We start from the raw sequence: 23,513 nt of genomic DNA, 5'->3' as shown, positions 1-23,513 counted from the left end.
GATAAATCAACAGAACGATAGAAAGAATTATAGACAGAATGATTGACAATGATACAATGATAGACTAAAGAGAATGATACAAAGATAGAATAGAACAAAGACTGAAAAAACGATAGATAGAACGATAGCTAGATAGATAACACAAAGCTATATAAAACAAACAACAGAATGATAGATAGAATGATAGAACAATAGAACAATGGAATAATAGATAGGTAGGTAGATAGGTAGATAGATAGATAGATAGATAGATAGATAGATAGATAGATAGATAGATAGATAGATAGATATAGATATAGATATAGATAGTTAGAGATTGATAGATAGAAAGATCAACAGAATGATAGATAGAATTATAGACAGAATGACTGACAATGATACAATGATAGAACGAAGAGAATGATACAAAGATAGAATGGAACAAAGATTGATAAAACGATAGATAGAAAGATAGAACGATAGCTAGATAGACAACACAAAGCTATATAAAACAAACAACAGACTGATAGAATGATAGAATGATAGAACAATAGAACAATGGAATGATAGATAGATAGATAGATAGATAGATAGATAGATAGATAGATAGATAGATAGATAGATAGAATTACGGATAAATCAACAGAACGATAGATAGAATTATAGATAGAATTATAGATAGATAGATAGATAGATAGATAGATAGATAGAATTACGGATAAATCAACAGAACGACAGATAGAATTGTAGACAGAATAGTTGACAACAAAAGAATGATAGAATGAAGAGAATGATGCGAAGATAGAATGGAACAAAGATTGATAGAATGATAGATAGAAAGAATGATAGAACAAAGATAGATAGATAGGTAGACTGATTGATTGATAGATAGATAGATAGATAGATAGATAGATAGATAGATAGATAGATAGATAGATAGATAGATTGATTGATTGATTGATAGATAGATAGATAGATAGATAGATAGATAGATAGATCAAAGATAGAATGACGATGGATGGATAAAACAACAGAATGATAGATAGAATTATAGACAGAATGACTGACAGAATGACAGAATGCTAAAACACTAGATAGATAGAACGATAGAACGAAGAGAATGGAACAAAGATAGAATGATGGATAGATGGATGAATTGATGGATGGACGGATTTATAGATAAAACAACAGCACGACAGAACAATAGCTAAAAGACAACACAATGATATACAAAGCGAACAAATGAACAAACAAACAAACAAACGACAGATAGATACATATAGATATCAACAAACCAGATCATTTCTGAGATTCATTTGTCCTTTTCATTCAGTTTCTTTACAGATTGTCATGTATTATGAAATAACAGCCTCAATGGCTGCTAAACTCCTACAGATAGATGCTGACATGTAAAGTGTCCCAGACTGGTGATGGATCAGTCCAACCCTGTACAATCAGTCCCATTTCCTGGCCCTTCACACGCTGGTTAAGGAAGATAATGGCAGAGAATGGGTGATAAAAGGCTTTCGTGATAGCACTCCTGACACCTTCTACTATCTATCCTTGGGAGATTTAGGAGATACACCTCACTTCCTTTAACCCACTCCCTAAGAAAAAAAAAGTCCACCTCTCATTAGAGCATGGAATACTGGCCAAATCCTTCCATTTTGGCTCCAGGCTTTTGCACAGTTCTTAGTTTACTCGACCTCTGCTGAAAGACACATACATCACACAAGTGAAGCTGATTGCTCACTGCTTTTCTCTTTTTGGTTTCCTCAATACTAGGAACTGTGAGGGTATATATAGTAAGCAAAAAAGAAGTAAAATGGTCCAACAGAATCTGCTAGAATTCAGGAGCACATTAAACTTTTTTTATGATCAAAGACTAAACAACAATAACATTTGCGTATTGTGTTGCATAAATCACACACAAAACAAAACAGCAAATCCCATTACTGCCATCTACCCTACATAGTCACCATAACCCCCAATTCCCTTCCCTCCTAAGTATGAAAGTGCATCATTATTTTGGAGTTACGGAGATAATCAAGGACAGGATGCTAAGTCTTAAAAAATCTATTTTCAAAGCCTCATAAAGATAATTGGATTTTTTTCAAGGTTGCAGCACCTTCACCATAAATCATCATTTAATTGGGATGGATTAAATACGTCACATGACACGTGATTACCGGTAACATATGGAGAGTAGTGGAGAGGTCGTGCCCTCTCTGTTGTGTGGCACTGTGGAAGAGACAGTGTTTGTGGGTGTCCCGTGTGGTATCTGATCTGTCTTTGGACATTAATGTCGTGGCAGGGAGGAGGGTGTGCCGCTGGGCACTTGCTGTTTAGCAGGTGCGAGATAAAGACAGATGGAGCAAGAAAGGAACACAGAGTCCTTGAGTTTGCGCTCTCTCCATGTGCCCGAGCTCCACAGGGGACTTGGTCGCCCCTCTCATAGTCCTTCAGTGTGCAGATGACCTTCACACACCCAGGCACAGACACACACATCCACAGAGAGAACAATAACCTTGAAAAGTATGGTTGGGATACATTTACGCACAATAAGAGTAGACTGCTGTCTGCTGTGCATAGGGTGGTTCTCTGCCGTATATAGAACGGTGATTAAACTAACTTGGAACTACCTGTGCATTAAATGAGCTATATCACACTCGTAGCTGTGTGATACGGCTGTATATCGGCACGGCTATGATTCAGCCATAGGTAATCACAGCGAGCCGACATTAAAGCATATTGCACTGCTACAAGTGTAATATTGCATCTATACAACAGTTCGATGGCACAAGTGTGTAAATACATAAGAAACAACAACGGAGTGTCTTTAAAAAAGCCTCTTTTGTGCAGAACTACTTCCTTCTGTCACAGATTCAAATTTCAGTCAAAGTTTGACTATAGAGACATCAGAGCTAGTGGCAAATCTGGCCGAGGTAAGGCTGCTCTCGGCGGGTTCATGAGTGTTGACGTCATAAGGCTCACATCTCTGAAAACATTGAAGTCATATTGAAGACATTATCTTTATTAAGTAACTGCATATTTGAAGTTTAAACAAGTACATTCTCACCTAAAAAACTCCATTCCGTGACAAAACAGCATTATTTATAAAATTATAGTGGATTTAGGCATCCGCCATGACAACATTTTCACTCCAAACTTATCACATATTGACACTTTGACTTATATTGACTCACTGTGAGATAGACCACCAGCTGAGTGATACAAACAGTGAAACAGCTGGAGTTCTGATATCACTAGAATATCACACAACTTTTAGCCAATCAGATTCGAGGCCCAGAAAGAACTGTTGTATGAACGGATTTAATGCACACCTGCCAACCAATCAGAATCGAGTATTTAGACAGACCATGATATAAAACACGGTTAGTTTTGAGGTAAAAAAAAAAATTAATTTCCACAAAAAAATGTATAGTCATGTGGAAATGTCTATTTTTGAATAATTTAGTGAATTGATAACTCAATACACATAGAAGGCAAAGCAAGGCAAATTTATTTATATGGCACATTTCATACACAATGGTAATTCAAAGTGCTTAATTATAAACTATATTATTTTTTTCTATTAAGGCCGAATCGGAAGACATAATTTTTTATAACAAATAAATATAACTTGCCATTTTATGTAACACTTGAGTTGCTATATTCTTCAAAAATAATCACCGGTCATTGGTAAATCATCTTTAATAACACTTTAATAACACACAGCACAGCAAAAACAAAGATAGATTTAAAGATAGATAGATTAATAGATGGAACATAGAAAAAACAGAACACTAGAAAGTGTAAAGGTAATTCCAACATTTTGTCTCACAATTTGGATGTTTTTCCTCCCACAATTCTGAGTTTTTTCTCAGAATTGTGAGATATAAACTCAGAATTCAGAACTTTTTTTCTTACAGTCCTGAGTTGACATTTCAGTTTCGACTTTCCCTCAGAATTCTTTTCTTGTTTATGGAACATAGATAGAAACATAGATAGAATTACAGAATGATATAGATAGATAGATAGATAGATAGACAGACAGACAGATAGACAGATAGATAGACAGATAGATAGATAGATAGACAGATAGATAGATAGATAGATAGATAGATAGAACACCTGCTTTTACTTAGTTGCACAAATACATCTACTCTGGTATAAATGGTTTAGCAAAATCTTCACCAGCTGACACATTTCAGCTATCACACGATACATAGCGCACGGCCTTACGGCTATGTTTTCCTTTTCTACACAGGCACTCGGGTAAAGAGTGGCACATTTTGTTCTCATCTACCCACACTTGCTCTCACAGTAAGGACACATAGACACACACTGACAAGCACACAAAGGTATGAGGATATGCCACCTGTCAAGTATGACATCTCCATCACTTTTTCCGCTACAACAGACACATACTTACGCAAACACACTCTTTTTATGTAACACAGTCCATTTCCAACCCATGTGACTGTACCATTTTCAAAATTCAAGCATCACTTTGGCGTCTTTCAAATCGCTCGGTGCCTCCCGGCCGACAGACGTACGAGGAGACCCTTGAACATTGTAGCTTTAGCATGGTTAGCTGCTTGTTATGAAGAGTTCTACTTCAGGGACTCTGGTCTGGTCTGCATGAGCGGCTGAGCAGTAGATAGCGCTATGCTGCACAGAGACGCCGTAAAGAGTTTGTGTGTCACGCGGCGACTTTGTCACGATCAGATGAGCTAATTAGCCTCAGGAGCGCAGATTAACAGCGCGTGCTGCAGAGGAGCTGAGACAAGAGCCAGTGCCAAGCCAGTGAAAACAGCTCTAATTAAAAACAGACAATGAAAAACACTAGAGTTCAAACGGGAGAACAGAGCGACGGCTTTCGCCTGTGATCTTCAAAAACTTTGGGGGAAAAAATGGTTAATAATAATTGGGCTGGAAGTTGAATTGATGTAGTTGAGTGTGTTTGAAACACGTTTTTCTTTCAGATTTCTTTAGTTGGAGCATATGGTCCAAACAAGGTTATTTTCCATTTCTGAGTTTATTATAAGTATTTTTCATTTTCATTTAGATTCGGTACAGTCTTAAAATAAATTCCCAATGGATATAATCTTCTTAAAGGAAAAGTTCACTTTCAGAACTAAAATTTGCAGATCATTTACTCACCCCCTTGTCATCCAAGATATTCATGTCTTTCTTTCTTCAGTTTATATACTTTTTAACCTCAAATGCTCGTCTTGTCTAGCTCTGTGTGAACTCTGTGTATTCCGGGTCAAGACAGTTAGGGTATGTTAAAAAAAAACCTCCCATCTCATTTTCTCCTCCAACTTCAAAATTGTCCTACATCACTGCAGAAGTACCGACCCAGTGTTTACAAAGCGAGCATGCAAAGATGATCAAACGCCCTTTACAAAAAAAGTTAAAACAGCGATGTAGGACGATTTTGAAGATGGAGAAGAAAATGAGATGGGAATTTTTCGACCTATCCTAACTGTCTTCAACCAGAATACACAGAGTACATGCAGAGCTAGACAAGATGAGCGTTTAAGGTAAAAAAAAAAAATAATAATAAAATAAATAAATAAATAAATAAATTGTAATTTTTTTTTTTTTTTTTTTTTTTTATAAAATAACCAATCGTTGCAATTACCTTTATTTTTTATCCCTGGGTGGAGACAAGCTTCTATAAGATTCTGAATGGATGTCAATGTTTTGCTGTTTATCAGCTGGAAGAAGATGTTTCTAAAAGTGATTCCAGCTAAATTTACCTCTGTGCCATTACTGTTACAGTCGTGGTGTGGACTTCACTATTCTCACAGTGTACAAAATGGGTTACACATACCTATTTAATGGGCAAACTCCCTTAAAAAGATACAAAAATTTATATTATAGCCACAGAAAAATGTATCTGGTTTGGCCCATTGAAAAGAGTATCATGCAAATGTCAAATATCATGCATTACTTTCTCCTCTCCTACACTGAAATGATACAAATACAGACAACTCTGAGCAATTCAAAAGCAAAATATTCTTTGCAGTGAAGCACTAGCACTATTTGTACCTTCAAGAAGTTCACCGACCGCAGCCAGATATATTCTCAGTGAATACACACCAGCTATTCTCATTTCAAAACTCGAGTTTGCTAAAGCTGTTCTGTACAGGGATATACTCTGCACTTGACTGGTAATTCAGGATGACAGCTCTCTACGGAAATCTTACGGTTTCAGCAAGTTTCCGGCTATGTCAGCTAATCCTTTCCATGGATGCCCTAGTGGGTAGTTTCAGTTCAGTCGCCTCCAAATCAGTCTGCATAGGTTAATACGACCCTAAAATTAAAACGCCAAATCAATTGTTCTAAAATCAGTGCATTTTAAAAATGCAGACACATGTTTCCTCTCATTTCCCCATTTTGCACAAACTCATTCTGACTTTCCAGAAGTCAATTTGAGCAGTAGTAAGCCTACAGTCCTTATGGGCATGCTTTGTTCAAGCTCATAAAGTTGTACAATTCTGCCTCTTACTAACCTATTGATTGTGCTAAAGCTGAATGCCTGGCTCCAGTGTGATACGAGTGAGAATAATTGTTTCATTTAGTTGGAATTACAGAAATACTGAAGTGAGTCACACTGAAAAGTCAGTCAGTTTGTGGTATAAATTTATATTCTGACCTCACATCAGCAGCTAAATTTTAAATCAGTCAGAGCCATTTACAGCGCATTATACTTACAAAAACAAAAGGTAGGGCTGAACTTAGATTCATCAAAAATGAATTGAAACTGAAAGCTGGGCGATCTATAACAGATGGAGTCAGACTAAAAGTGAGTTTACAGCTGATTGCAGAATCTGTTTGACCGAAAGACCTATCTGAAAAGGGTTAGCATGTCCTATCAGCCTGTTTTGGCCTAGACACACTGAAATAAATGAATGAATGAATACGGCAGGTTCCCTTACTATATGCACAATAAAAAGCTGTAATAGACCTAACGTGATATTTTACTGGATAATTACATAAAATACTGTTAAATAAAGATTTTGAAGGTAATTTACAGTGAAAAACTATAAAGTGACATTACTTTTAATGGTATTTAGTTTAAATAACAATGTTTCTTAATAGTTTTTGTTATTAGTTAGGTGCATTTAGGTTTTATGTTACATCTTTATTGTTAAATTCTTGTTTATTGCATAGTTTTACTGTCATGTATGATGAACTAATTCATCATGTGTCTCTTTTATTATGAATTATTATGGTGGTTATCAGTATACTGTACATACAGTTCATCAGTATACATACACTGCATATAATCTTCATATAACAACCTATTGAGGTTCAAATATTTGTTTTATACCATTGTAATACACTGATAACTACCAAACATTAATTCAACAACATTACATGAAAGATAAAACACTACACAAATGATAAGAAAAACTAAGAAGAAACAGTTATTTCAATGAAAAAACATCAAATGTGAAGGGAATTCTAGGAATGACACACATTTGTGATTTGTCCTTTTTCACTTACAAAAACTGTAATTTTAACAGTATTTTACGGTAAAATTACATCAAATATAATTACATTTATTCACAGTATACAGAAACTTACTATTAACCAGTTAACACGTTTTACAGTCTGTTACTGTTAAAATCACAGTACAGTATATTAGTACAAAATAAATGTTGGAAATTTGAGTTAAGTTCTGTAAAACCTAAACTGCTGCTACCATATTTTTTTACATACATTTTACGTTATTTTTACAGTAAAACATCAAAAAGGAATTATGTAGTCAGATTAATTCTGCACTATAAGACCAGCAATGTGCAATCTCGGTTAACTTCAGCAAGCACAAACCATAAAACTGGGTCTCTCATGAATGCTTGACAAAAATCTGATGACTACATTCTCAGCTACCCTCTCCAAAGTAAAGACAAGCTTGGTCCTCCTAACCCTCACGTACATATATGAAATAAAGGAACAGCACGGGCTGATGAAAGAGAGGTGAATCGTCAGATCTGAGGCTGAAGTCACGTCTCTGCTGTCAGAAAGACCCAGTCCTCATTAAAATCAATTTCTAGAGAGCAGTAAATGCGAGACCATGTGTCACGGAGGTTGAACGCAGACCTCATGGACTGCTGGAGTGGCAGTGTGCCGTCCTCAACTGCTGATCCAGGGAGAACAAAACTCCTGGACTGAAAACAGAACCCTTCATGCATTTACATGCCGTTCTGTCTCCCAGCACAAACTGACGTGACATGAATACATATTGCATGAACTTGGATAACTTCTGTTCTGCTATGTCAGCCTACAGTAACTCAGACACAAAGGTGTCAGAGGGACAAAAAGTATGGTTTTGAATGTGGCTAGATTTGTACTATTATTTAAGCTCAGCATTAGTGACCACAAGATATTGGTGATGTCTATATAAAAATAAATCATTGGAAAGTGTTTTACAGCCTGACACCACAGCAGAACCTTTTAAAGTTATTACACTTTTATCTTTGCTGTCACCTACAGCATATATATTTGTATTTTTGTATGTATGTATCTTAGGGTTACTGGAAATGTCCATAAACTTAATGGATAATGTCCTGGCCAAAAAAAGTATAACAAATAGAATTTTATAAATGTAAAGGTAAAATCTGTTTTAAAATTGAATCTTATTATATTTGGCAGACACTTTTATCCAGAGTTTCTGCTGTTTTTATAAAAGTATGTCTTGTATAAGCAACACTTCAAGGTTTGAAATATAACTTCCAACAGATCTCCAATACTGTACTTCTGATCATCGTCAGTATTTGTCGTTTTCAATTGCTAATGTCTAAAGATTCTCAAATGAAGAAACATTTACTTCAAAACAAAATAGTATAAAATAAGAAGTCTTTGTTTTTATGAGAAATTTTCAAAGTGAAGTGAGTTATCAAAACAAGAACAAATATCTGCGTGGACTCCGAAAACTGAATTCAAAGGGAAAACAAGTTTTCAAACTTCATAGGCAAATGCTTGTTCTTATTTTAAGCATAAATACAGCTCATTTTGTTCAGTTTCATGAGTACACGTCCTCAAATTTGTTCAAAACAATACTTAATCTGTTCAAATTTCATCTCAAGTAATTACATCTCGATTCAAGAATGTATTGGGAAACTAAAAAATACTGAGGGAGATATTCAGTTTTTTGCAGTTTATGCAACATTTAATGGCATAAATTTATAAATTTAAGACTTTCTGCTCTGAAGTAAGGTCTTTTTAGGGTCTTATTTTTTTTAGAAGGGAGAATTAAGATGTTTCAAGACCTTTTTAACACCTGCGGAAAACCTGTTATCCCAAACACATCTCCTCTGAATACCTGAAAACAAACTTATTAATACATATTTACAAAGGAAAAGAAAAACAGAAGACTTGGCATAAAGTTCCTAAAAAGTCAATATACCTTAATTATGTAATGCCACAAAAAACATTTAAAATTAAGAAGCTTATTGTTATGGAAGGGCCATATTTCTGCTTTACATTCACATCAATTTATCAAAATGACTTACAAAGTAATAATATAAGGGATTTGTTCAAAAAAAAAAAAATAAATAAATAAAAAAAATAAAAAAACAGTAATATGGATCTTTTCCATAAGCACTTGAATCAATCCTGTCAGTGTACTAACTCTATGTATGTACATTATAAAAAATCTTTATGCTTTTTATAAGTAATGCATTCGCATTAGTTTATTTCCTAAACTTACAACAGAATATCATGACGAATGTTCATCTTATGCAAAATTAGTGCATTATTGCCATTATTTCCCTTGATTTAATGGCATATTGAATGTGTGTTCATGCACAGCTGATTTAGGGGCATCACAGCTGGCTGCTCATGAAGAGATATTGTATATACTGTATGATTTTAAGCACTTGTCTTTTGCTAAATTCTAATTACTCCCTCATTACCAAAAGTAAGCCTGACACAACCTAACATTGTGTTGCATTAATACGGTTTGACCAACAGTGGAGAGATACACGACGTCTCGCATAGTCACACTGCGGAGCGCTAACAAGCATTCTGATGACTGATGAATGTGAGCTGCGGATGCAATCAGAACTTATTATCTGCTTTGTCAAAATCCTGTATTCTCATGGCCCTAATGGAGTCCTTTTGTTATAACGATCTGACCCATTGTACTTTTCTTGGCGGCTGTCCTACTTGCATGTCTTGCCGACAAAGAGAGCAGTCGTCATTGAGAGTATTTATAAAAGAAACAGGATGACAGTGAGAACTAATTTATCAGCTTTTCAGTTCACCTTGTGTTAGAGGTTACCCTCCAAATGTCTTTGGAAGTCTCTTTTTGAGTCTGGTGTGCAGTCTGTGGATTTCCTGTTCCTCATTCTCTCTTTCTTTTTCTCAAAGGGGCGACCAAAGACATGGGGAAAATGCTGGGGGGCGAGGAGGAGAAGGACCCTGATGCTGAGAGAAAGGAGGAAGAAAGACAGGAAGCCCTCAGGCAACAGGAGGAGGAGAGGAAGGCAAAGTATGCAAGGATGGAAGCGGAGAGGGAATCGATTCGACAGGGCATCAGGGACAAGGTAAATGTACCGTGAAATAATTATTCAGTGTTATGAGGTGTCAAACTGTTTATATGATCACTTACGATAATCTAGGCCAGGGTGATTATCATTAACTGAAATAACATAAAAAGAAAACTTTTTTTATTTCAGATAGTTGCCAAGGCAGCCTTTCTCATTTTCATTTAGTTTAAGTTGAAGTGCTAAAACATATTGATAATAGTAAAATATATACCAAATAATAAATAGTATAATAAAACCAAATAATACCAGGAAGGAAGATCAGGTTGTTGACGTTTGCCTGCCATTCTCGCTCTGTCTGCACAGCGTACATGAACGTGCTGATGACGTATCCTGTTTGCACGAACAGGGTGCGCAGAGGTATGCAAATACATATTTGACAGGCAGGTAGAAAAGCCAATTTCCAAAGCCAATGCTCAGTTCGAGCATTTTGATTGGACGAACATTTCTTGGTCCTACGCCTTTCACAGAATATATAAATACATATAAATACATTTAGACACTTAACTTAATGATTGCTTTCAGGATGTGAAGAGACTTTCAATCAGCATAACAAAAATGTTTCTAAAGACAAACACCTATTGCAGCTTTAAATAAAAACTGTACTGTACGTAAATGTCAAAAAAAAAAAAAAAAAAAAAAAATTAAGATCAAGACTTAGATAAAGATTAAATGTATTGTGGTTTATCATTAATTTATATTTAATTTAGTGAATTCTCTGCATACCTACATACCTGAGTACCACTAGTGGTACTCGTACCACACTTTGAGAACCACTGTGTTAAGCAAAAACTTATGGAAGCCCATTTCCACCACTGAAAAAAAAACCATACTATTTTTCTTGCAATTGCAAGTTTGTATCTTGCAATTCCACCTTTTTTCTCTCAGAACTGTGTTTTTATTTTGCAATTCTGACTTTTTTTCAGAGAATTGCGCTTGTATCTTGCAATTCTGACTTTTTTTTTCTCAAAATTGCGTGTCTGTATCTTGCACTCGACTTTTTTTTGCAATTGCAAATTTGCATCTCGCAATTGTGACTTTTTTGCAATTGCGTGTTTGCATCTCACGATTCTGACTCTTTTTTTTGCAATTGTGACTTTATATCTCGCAATTCTTCCTTTTTTCGCAATTGCGTGTTTATATATCGCAATTCTGACTTTTTATCTGAGAATTGCGTGTATGTATCTCAGAATTTTGATTTTTTTTTTTTCTCAGAATTCTGAGATATAAACTCACAATTATGAATTATAAAGTCAGTGTCCGAGGGGAAAAAGACTGATATTTTTCCTATAATTGTGAGTTTATATCCCCCAAAACTGACTTTCTAACTCACAATTATGAGTATCACGCAATTCTGAAAAAATAAAGTCAGAATGGGATATTTTAATTCGGAATTGTGAAAAAAAGTTAGAATTGTGAGATAAAAAGTCTCAATTACCTTTTTATTTTTAATTCAGTGGCGAAAACTGGCTTCCATAAAAACTCAGTTTTGATATTTAAGGCTTTAACGTCATTTTATCTTTTGTCATTTTACATCTTAAATAAATTTAGCTTGATTTAAGAATGTTTAGACATTTGCACTGGAAAAAGACAAAAAAGTATAAGTATAAAATTACTTTTTTGCAGCATATGAAATATAAAATGTATAAAAAGAATTTAAATATGAAGTATTTTATTTATATAACCATATTTCAGTTTTGTTGAAGAATCACTGATCTAGGCTATTTAGAAAATATTATATTAGTATTCAATTAGTATGGAAAAAAGTGATTGAATGACATCATAGAATTATACAACCCACATAAATACATAGGGTGAAAGTTATTTATGGGGTTTTCTTTGTTTGTTTCACTCTTGGGGAAACTGAATGCTGCTTTGTAGCAGTTGAGTGGTACGCTGTGAATGGGGATGGACGGGCCCTGAGGCGCATACTGTGAACCAGAGGGACTGGAAAAATAACAGTCTACCTCTGGCAAGCATTCCATTACTGTGGGGGCTGTGGAGATTGACTATGCTTGAGTCCCTTCCCTCATACTACCATATGGCTGCTTTTCTGTGACAATATGGAGAAAAAAAAAAGGAAAAAGGTGTCATGGAAGGAAAGACCCAGGAATTATGTTTTTAGCTGAGTGTAGCTGACTGTACATTAGTTATCTGCATTACATACAGCTTTGAAAATTATTTTTAAATAAAATAAGCCAAGTTTATTAATACATAATACTTTATATGATACTATATGTATTAATATATAATTCTTTATCAATACATACTGTTGGTTAATGCGTTTTTTAATGAAAGTTACTTGCAAAAATGCTTTGCTTCATCATATGTATCAAAGTCAGAGCTAAAAATTATTATTCTGCTTAACAGACTTGCCACTTACGAATTTGTCGTGATAATTTACTTTGGGCTGCTGAGTCTCAGAGATTGTACGCATGGTTGCACAAAATGGAGGATCATCTTTTCTTGTGAGCAAACGGAGTTGGAGTAAAACAGATACATTTTTATGCAAAGCCATGTTGAGAGGATGGGAGGCCAAAAAGCCTGTCTTTTTTCCACTAAGCCACCACCCCATGGGTCTAATTTACCACAAGGATTAAGGCAGCATCTTCACATTCTGTACAAGACGTGACTGCAATACTGAGGGTAGTCCTTATGTCTTATCCACGACGTCTGAGTTTGCCAAGCACTCTCTTCAAGTAACCCATTGAAGTATTTCTCAGATTAAGCTGCATTAATAAGATTTTATGCGTACATAAGTGTTCCACATTAGAGCAAGTAGAGAGATGTTTAGAGAAAAGCAGAGAATCATTGTTTAGAAGGTCAGTTGCTGATTGCATGAGCTAGTTTGTGACCTCAATAGACAGAGGCAGGAATCATCCATTGTTTAATCCATTTATTGGCAAAACGTCACAATTATATACGTCTTAGAGCAACTGAGAGTCTTAAAGTGGATAAATGCCTTGCCCTAAACATCATTCCTTCATATAAATCTCCCTAAATCCCATTACTATACATTCTCATTCCTCAGGATGTGACTGTGATTCCTGAAGTGATGCAGGAAACAGAGCTCATCATCTATTTGTAGACTGTATGAGTTAAAATACACAGTACATGTACACAAACATTCAAAAATTTAAGATCAGGAAGATTTTTTTAAAAGAAGTTAATACTTTTGTTCAGCAAGGATGCATTAAACTGATGCAATATTAATACAAAAATATTTGTTGAGCAGCAAATCAGCATATTAGAATTATTTCTGAAGGATCATGAAGACTGGAGTAATGATGCTGAAATTTTAGATTTGCATCACAGGAATAAATTACATTTTAAAATATATTTTAAATAGTAATACTATTTCATAGCATTACTGTTTTAATGTATTTTTGATCAAATAAATAAATACAGCCTCAGTGATCAAAAGAGACGGCTATATCAACAGCAAGAGCCCAATGTAAATATAAGTCATAAATCTGTGGTTATTCTAATGTAGCCAAAAGGTTAACCTTTTAACTGTCACTTCCTAACTTGAACATAGACATGAAAATGCACTATCCAAAGTTACATTTTTATAATTCATAGACGAAAACATTTTGTAATATGATATTGATGTACAATTTCCATGGTAATGCAATGTCTGATTTTAAAATGGTTTTCAAAGGATGAATTTTGAGATTTCAAGTTTTCAATTGATATATAATTTCTTAAGATTTCTATTGCGTTATAGGGAAAAAGGCAACGAAGAAAGTCTTTTTGTGAAAGGTCAGAACTCCTGTTATGATGAAGATTTTTGAGGTGCACTCTTGTCATAAATTAATCTATTACTTTTCCTACATAATTTGTAACACAAAAGAGTGGTAAAATATCTATTTAGGAGTCTTAGACCTTCCCAACAATATAGAGTCTGTCATGATTAGATTAGGATTTATTTGTAATATGGTGAAGTAAACCTAGGCGTCCCACAGAGGGGACGGTGACAGTTAAAGAGTTAAAACAGACTAGGCATGAATTAACGAGCCTCAGACCCTTTGGGGTTGAAACAAAGACGAAATGGACCGTTTGTCGTCTAAGCACTTCTCTAATGAAGTGGATTACCTTGCCAATATTTGGAAACCCTTTAAAATTAGGGCATTTGTTTGTAAATGAGAAAGTGTCTCAGATCTAAATAAAGCTTCTGTGAATCACTCAGCTAACTGTCAGATCCAAATTATTACACTGACTTGCCAAGTGGCAGTTCGCCAAGGTTTTATGGACAAAGTCAACACCATTCCCATTTAAATGTCTCTAAATCCAGGTCATGAGACAATCTAGAATTGGGTGTAGCCAAAATTCTCCGATGCTCAAACATTTGTATGGTAATTAAGAAGAAATAGTCCTGCAAGTAATTCATTTAGCAAATTGCCTGTCCTTTCCAGCCACCAAAGTCTCCATACATTTTACGTTTTTGTTTTTAGGAAAAACAACAATGGATATACTGTAGAAATGTGCTCATAAAACAACCAAAGGCCACATGTGAAAATCCCTAACATGCTGCTGTGTGTTTTTCAGTATGGTATTAAGAAGAAGGAAGAGAAGGAGGCAGAAGCCCAGGCAGCCATGGAGCAGGCATCAGAAGGCAGTCTGACCCGTCCCAAGAAAGCCATCCCCGCCGGCTGTGGCAATGAAGAAGAGGAGGAGGAAAGCATCGTGGACACCGTCATGAAGTTCCTCCCAGGCCCGCTTCAAGATATGTTCAATAAAAAGTAACAGCGTTCCACGACAAGTCGTGATAAAACGGGAAACATTAATGTCATGAAATCCACCTCCTCTTTCCCCGTCCCTTCTCTCGCATTTGTTCTAAGATCTCTGGACTCAAAATGTGCCATAACATCTGTCTTTAACTGCAAACCATGTGACATTTTCTGATTAAAAGAATGAGGAAAATACGTGTGCACTAGAAATGTTACATTGCATCAGTCTCTGACAAATTTAATGCCCCTGAGTCCAGACCTTAGAGCAAGAATATTCTCCATGCTTCATTAATTTTGTTTGTAAATAGCAAAGAAAAAAAATATAACTGTATATGACTACAGATATGCATATATATCGATATATATATCGATACACCTATATATATATAGATATATATACATAAAAGAAACAATGACTATGAGTAAAAGCCATAAATTTATCTTGGAGACATTTCTCCAATCATATCATATTTTTTGATTGTTGCTCTGTTATAGATATTACTGATGAATCCATGTGGTATACTTATAGATACATACTGTATACAGATTCATTTATCATCCATACAGCTCCTGCTGCCATCATGAATTGCCACATCATCTGATTAATATGACTGAAAACTGTAATATGGAAGAGAACGTTTGATATCACACATGATCTGGTTGTTTTGTTTTCTTCTAAGCATGCTAGCAATTTTTCTTTGTCCTCAGTTCACTGTATCCCATTTCATTTGCCATTTTTAGCTGAAATACACTGAAATTTAAGGCAATAACTCTGGTTTTGGATTTTGTTGTCTGACAGACACCAGTGTTAAATAGCGTGTTGCTCACATCTGTGTAGATCTTCCTATGAAGGTTACGAAACTATAAGTCCCTCATTACACTATCATGCACATTCACATCTCTACTAAACTGGATTTGATCGATTAAAATGGAATCACATGTGCTAACTAGCTGTCGCGAGTGAAACCTTAGCGCTTAGCGCTCATCTTGAATTGACTTATTTGTGCTTTTTACAGTACTTAAGAATGTGAAGGGTGACATCGATCACATACAACTACAATTGGATCAATAGGGCTATATATATAAATATATAATCTCTTCATCTTCACTGCTGTACAGTAGAATCTAGTTCGTAGTGTCTACATTTATTTACGTTAGCTCTCACAACGCGGTTGTGAGCACACTTTACGTAAACAGACAGTGACAATGGTGCAATATTTGTTTCTGAATGAAGATGTCCTGTGTCCGTTGGTTGTATATGGGACTCTGATCCCAGATCAGCAATAACAGACAATCTTCATGGTTATGTATTCAGCTTATTTGCTAGAGAATGTTTGTGTGCAAATGCCGTGTCGTCTTCCTAGTATCAGTCTAACGAGCTTAGTAAAAAGAAAACTAGAGAAGAAGTTGTTTAGGGTCTCTAAACGAAGCCTGGCTCTTGTTTTATGAGCTACGAAAGGATCTGACTTGTGTTTTTATGCTTGCTTGTTGCTAGTTTATGTATGACGTTATTTCTCGTTGTCGTAACTGCATTGAAAGAGGGAAAACAGCGGGACTGAATTCCTCAATTATGAGAAATCAGATTTGAAAGACGTAAAGTCAGATTGTGTTTTCCATCCTTTCTTTTTTTACTAAGATAAAACGATAAGCTACACCATGGTTTGATAGAGTATGCTTATATTACGTCCGCAATTATTGTAAATAACAACGCATTCAGGAAAACGTGTTAGTCGCAGATCATTGTGTATGTCTAAACACAGGCAAATTGTCCGATTCAGAAAAATACAACTAGGAATCAAGCCGCCATTCTGTTGTTTTGAACATTCCGAATATTCCAGACATTCCATTCGATCCACACTGGCTTGTGTGCATTTGAATACTAAAAAAAATAATGTTATTCAGTGTCTCTAGAAAGCATATAAGCTGTGCTTTAAAAGTAAAACTCAGTTTAGTTAATAAAATAGTGTTGTTTTATAGCACACGGTCGGTCACAGTGATGTCATAGCGTTCTGTCCTGCCACGAACCACAAGAAACATGGAGTTAATTAAATATATATTAATGTTTATGATATGAATGTGCTTGCAGATTAGAATGGCGTCCGTCAACAGCTAAGCAAACTAGCCAGTTGCTCAGATGCTAAATTTCATATTAGTGGTCAATTAACTTGAATGTTGTCTGATTTTACTGCCACTTGTGTTTAAGGCCTTTACTCACCAGAAGTGACGATGTCAACCGTAACACTTTCAGAGAGATGAGATTCAGCTAAAAACATACAGTCGTTTGTGAAATATGTGCAACCTTCCATGCAAATGACTTAAAACGTCACGTTTCCGCCATTCAGTGTACAATCAACAGAGGCCATTTCTGAACACAAATTTTGCAGTTACACGATTTTTCTACATGACTATCAACTGCCCTTGATTCTGCCGATCTCATAGTGTGATCTGTATGACTTGGTGAATTTCCATCAGCTGCACTTATAAATAAATACTGCCCGAAACCCATCACCCATTCTGTCATCACCTGTTTTATTAAACCAAAGAGTGTTCCTGTTTGTGAGAACGTCTGCCATTGTTTATTTTGAAAGTTGTTCTTTTAGGTAGTGTGATATGCGATTACCATCTTAGCTCTCTGGGCTTTTGGTTTTCTTTTGTGATTGTCCTTAACAGATTCCGAACAAAGAAATGATCACACAATTAAATTTAAAGTCTAAAAACAATCAGCGAAATATTCATTCATTGCCTCAACACATTTTATATTCAGTACTGTGTAAGAGTAAAGGAAAAAATATTGCATAGTCATCATCATGTTCTCTAAATGTAAGTCACGCATTCAACTCAAAGTCATTCCGTGTCTCTCAGATGCTAATGAAGATACTGCCTAACACAGTAACATTATGAAATATTCCATTGTTGTTATCTGAATGTACGTGTCTACTGTTCTACTGCATCGTCCTGCGCGGTTTCCTCTATGTTAAAAAGGATAAATTATCTTGGTGTGATTTTCGTCTGTAATCTGTTCCTGTTCCTGTCTCTTGGTGGTTGTATTTTGAAAGAATTCTGTTTCTTATTTGGTGCATTTTTTAAGTCATTGTATATTTTTCTCCCTCTCTCTTTGTTGATGAATTGTATGCATGCATATGATGTGCACTGTAGGTGAGGTTGTAAATGATATTTCTGTGTGTCCTCTGTGTTTTCTGAGCGCTCCACCTTTAGGCCTCACTGCATGCCCGTTATAGACAGATTTTAGACTGTAACATTCCTGCCAAATGGAATCACCAACACATGGATAATAAAGTGATTTCATATAATTGTTTTGTGGTTTTGTGTTCATGCTTTCTGGTGGACTGCAAAATCTCCTGTTTATTGAGGTTGAAGAAAAACAGAAATAGGAATTTTAATGTGTGCAAGACAGAAAGATATCTTACAAATTAGATTCTTACAGATTATATGCCCCCAGTTTCACAGACGAGGCTTAAGCTTAGTCCTAGACTAAAATGTAAGTCTGAGCTGTTTCAACTGAAATAAATTAGCACTGACCGATTTTAAAATATATCGGTGCCTTTATTTTGTCTCAGTATGCACACCAGTAATGTTTCTTTCTAAGCACGTTTATAAAAATTACTTAAATGTCCTAACTGAACTACGGCCTAATCCTGGCTTAATCTAAACTCTGTCTGTGAAACCGGGCCATAGTGCATTAAGGAGTATTTTATCTCATTTTCCAGTTAAGATATCTAACAATCTTTGAAAAAAGAATTAATTCAGAAGCAATACTTCACAAGATCTTTAATACAACAGTATTTTGACTTACTATAGATTTTATCTGTTTTTTTATAACCTATTTTGAGTATGAACTATTTTTAAAAAGCCACAGTGCACAAAGGCAAAATACATGTTTCGTTTTTAAATAATTAAGATACTGTATATATTATATATATACACACTGCCGTTCAAAAGTTTGGGATCAGTAGGATTTTTAATGTTTTCTTATGCTCATCAAGGCTGCATTCATTTGATCAAAAATACAGAAAAAAAAAAATGTAATATTGTGTATTCTGTATTCTGTATTTTTGATCAAATAAATGCAGCCTTGATGAGCATAACAGACTTCTTTTAAAAACATTACAAATCTCACTGATTCCAAAATTTTGAATGGCAGTGTATATATACATTTAAAAAAATATATATATATTTTTTTTGAGTGTAACCATTTGTTTTCCTTAGCAAATTCTGTATGCCAATCCAAAAATATCATGCCTCATTTTACATTATTTTCATTTCTCATTGTACATTCTTTTGACACTGTTCTACATTTATACATTTTCTGACAAATCTTTAAAAAAAAACAGGAGAGGGCTTTAAACAATAATCTGTTTAATTCATATGATAATTTGGATCCTCTTTTCTGAAAGATTAAACTGATAAATCTTAATGGATAAATACAATCAATCAATCAATCTATCTATCAATCTATCAATCAATCATTAACATTAGGTCTGCTAAAGGGATTAATTAATATTGTTAATTATAGTTCACATGCCTATTTACTTACAGGAGTGACTCCCACAAATTCTAAAACAACAATTTATATCTGTGGCACAAATACTGTCTATATTTTCTATCCTCATCAATAAAAGTTCAAAAGTACACGAAAAGTACAGGGGGAAAAAAGCCCTTGAATATCACTTAAAATGCTGGTGTAGGCATCAGCAATAAATAAATAAATAAACAATTAAAAAAGTAATTCACTTTGGGTTTTCTGATGAAGAGCCAGCTGGCTTGAAACTTTGCTGTTGTGGGAATGGCTTAATAAAATAGGGAAATCATTTTTTGCAGTCGTAGACTTTTTCATTGGTTTACTTTATGTCCTCACCAAGTAGAAGGCGAAGAATGCGGGTAACCATAGCGACAGTAACTAAAGTAAACATTTAAGATGATGACTTCCATCAGAGCGGGATGTCACAATTGTTATTTAATGAACGAGTCCAGCTGCAGTATAAGTTCATCTGTCAAATATTAATCTTAACCAACCTTTAAAACTCCAGAGTGCATTGCACAGAGTTGTGACCAAATCACAAAAATAATGGAAGCAACTCTAGTGGAAAGACAGTGACTGTATGTCAAACATTTCCATAACGTTACCATAGTTACTAGAACCCAACTGGTTTAAAGAAAAATAAGTAAATAAATAAATAAAAAAGAACACACACAAGTGTGTGGAAGAAGAAGTGCCCGTCTATTGTGGTTCCATTCAAAAATCAACTTTACCCACAAAATCTGTTTCATTCTTTTTACTAAGAGTCTTTTGGAAAGATTTCAGATGAACAATCCATTGAATCCTCACAGCCTTGTATTCATTCCTGTCAAAAAAGAAATATGCCACTACTTTGACCAAGGTCAGTAAAGCAGTTTTACAAGGTGCAATCAAAAGGTCCTGCCTATAATGAAAAATCACATAATTTCTAGTCCTTTGCCATCAATGGCATAAACATATTAGACATGAATATTTAGATGTCTTCCCTCACCCATTCAAGAGCTCAATGATTTATCTTAATGAACAAGTTCAGAATGACAGTTCTGGAAGAGCCAGAAGCCAAAGGCGACAGAGAAGATATAAACAGCTGCTTACTACACTCCTTCAACATCTGGTATCTCTCTCAACACAACTCTAGTAGTTCCAGTAGCCTGTAGGTCCATAATTAGGTCCAAGTTGGAATGGAGACTTTGAATTAGTCTCAAAGCCCCTCTGTTGGAGGTCCAATTTTATAACTTTTATTACTCAAAAAGATTACAAAAGTTCAAGATTTAATACAAAAACACCTGAATGTTAGCTCTCATATAAGAACTATCCAGTGTTGGGAAGGTTACTTTGGAAATGTAATAGGTTACAGATTACAAGTTACTTGATTTAAAATGTAATAAGTAGTGTAACTTTTCAATTACTTTATTAAAGTAATGTAACATTACTTTTAATTACTTTTTGATTACTTTTCTAGATTTCTAATATTTTCAACTGTTAATTATTTTGAAACATTTAAACCAGGCAGAGTTACCTTACAGTAGCACTCAACACTGATTACTGTCAGACTTTCAAAATCCTTTATCACTTGAATGAAGATTATAATAAGTAAGGGATAATATACATCTTTATTTTGCGATAACAACTGGCTGAATGTACATTATCTCACTTATTACACAGCTGCTTGATAGATTATTTAGATGTTTCGTGGCAAAATTATTAGACATGAAACACTGATCTGAGTTGAAATATTTGAACGCAAAGCTTCCATAAAGAAATCAGTTGCTAGCAAACGGCAAGTTCAAACTAGACATTTTAGGGATACAGTGCAGTCATACCAGTTTTCTAACACAACATTTCACCACATAAATAATTAAGTAGTAGTACTAGTTATCTTATAATCCATTACAACGTACAAAAAAAAGGCAACAGCTGTGTTTGTATGAAACAACAGAGCAAGTCCACGATACCAGGATGACAGCATTAAGAAATTGTCTACATAATATTGAATTAAGCTTTAATATTTTATTAGCTAACCAAACGTAAAGCTTCCGCCACGAAAAATTATCAAGCATATAGCACCGACTTAAGTTGCCCCGAAAGAGTTTGAGCTGTGTAATTGTTTTTTTTTTTTTTTACTTATATTTTTGGGCTTTTTATGCCTTTAATTGTGATAGGACAGTAGAGAGAAGACAGGAAAGAGTTGGGAGGAGAGAGGGGAGAGCGGGATCAGCGAAGGACCTCGAGACGGGAATCGACCTCGGGTCACCGTGAGCGCAGTTGCGCTATATGTCATAACAAGATCATAACATAAATAACATCATAACAAGAAATAGTTTAATAGCTATGATACTGGGTTTGAAATCAAATGTTTGCATAGTTATGACAGAAAACACTAGCATCTAACAACGCCTTGGAAAAAACAATCTTAAAAAATAAAGTTTATGCATAAACCCAAATAGGAAATAAAACAGTTATCGAATAAACATGTGTCCTATTCTGTGTCCTAAACTCCTGAAATATTGGTGTCTCATTTTGGAGCAGTCAATGCAATTTAAAAGAAGTCAATTAAATCTGTAAGTGGGGGTGTCAAAAAAATTGTAATCCCCTTTGTAATCACTGGCATTTTTCAAAAGTAACTGTAATTTTAATTACATATTTTTTCACAGTAACTGTAACGAATTGCAATTACATTTATTTTGTAATTAAATTACGTAAATTCCGTTACATGTAACTAGTTACTCCCCAACACTGGAACTATCTCTGTTGTTTTGGTTTCCCAAATTCCCATTCGTCTAAAGGCTAATGAAAGTAAACTGCTCTAGACACCTATGTTACTTTTAATGGTGCAAGTGGGAAATCAAGAAACTAGAGCTCTAATTGCATAGCGTAGCATATTTCTGCATATCCATTTACTACCATGCTTTTGCACCAAAGCACACGCTTCCTGTTCCACAAAAACATGAGGCTGCTGGAAAAAAAATCAATTCCATTATCATTTACGCTCAAGGGTGGCCTTTTCATACTCAGCTGCTTTCTTCGTCTCAGAACAGCACTCAGCTGGTAGGAAAGCCAGGCTTCAATTGGCATCCTGTGGCCATGAAAAGTCTGTCAATTAAATGGTCTCCATTGGGTCCTGCATAAGGCTAGTGAGGAGAAACCCCATCACATCTTACATAAGAAACGTTTCTGAGGTAATCTCTTGAGGTGGATCTCTGTGCAACCTGAATTCAGCAGCACATCTCACCCGAAACAACAGCAGCAGTATGGGAAGAAGACTTTATATTAAGTACATTTGGTGTCAGTTTTTTTCTCTGAGATCAAACGTGACTTGAGAAGAAAACCACATGGAGGACAGTCGACGTTGTCAGCTGGCTCTCCTGGTGCACGTTCTGTTGTACAGTAAAAAAACTAATTAGAAAATAATATAAAAAAAAATATTTACACACTTGCTTACCATGTCATGAACTATCCGATATTCCGATTTACAAAGACGTGTAAATGAGTGTGTTTTGTCGTTTAAAAACCGTTATAAACTATCTTGATCGTGATATATAACGTGAGATCGGCGCCGCCATGTTTGTTCGCGCTGCCGTTCAGAGAGTCCTGTCAGCTGGATTTACAGCACGTAAATTTGTCAGTTACTTCCGAAATACATGCAAGTAAGTGACTGGTGAACTGGGAGAGGAATAGAGTGAACTTTTTAGTTACTTATAC

The 23,513-nt window shown here is 35.1% G+C and overlaps 1 protein-coding gene across 1 annotated transcript in view; it reads left to right on the top strand.

Annotated features, from left to right (window-relative positions):
• The window catches only part of LOC127176605 (complexin-1), a 55,052-nt gene extending 36,467 nt beyond the window's left edge, over positions 1-18,585 (top strand). Inside the window, exons 3-4 of the mRNA XM_051128368.1 lie at positions 10,369-10,544; positions 15,093-18,585. Coding sequence (XP_050984325.1) covers positions 10,369-10,544; positions 15,093-15,290 — 374 coding nt within the window. The 3' untranslated portion in view covers positions 15,291-18,585. The remainder of the gene's footprint in view (positions 1-10,368; positions 10,545-15,092) is intronic.
• Positions 18,586-23,513: the final 4,928 nt, after the last annotated feature.

This window comes from Labeo rohita, chromosome 14, assembly GCF_022985175.1.
Source record: "Labeo rohita strain BAU-BD-2019 chromosome 14, IGBB_LRoh.1.0, whole genome shotgun sequence".
Classification (NCBI taxonomy): domain Eukaryota; kingdom Metazoa; phylum Chordata; class Actinopteri; order Cypriniformes; family Cyprinidae; genus Labeo; species Labeo rohita.
Note: the sequence above shows the minus strand (reverse complement) of the source record. Positions and strands in the feature narration are given on the sequence as shown.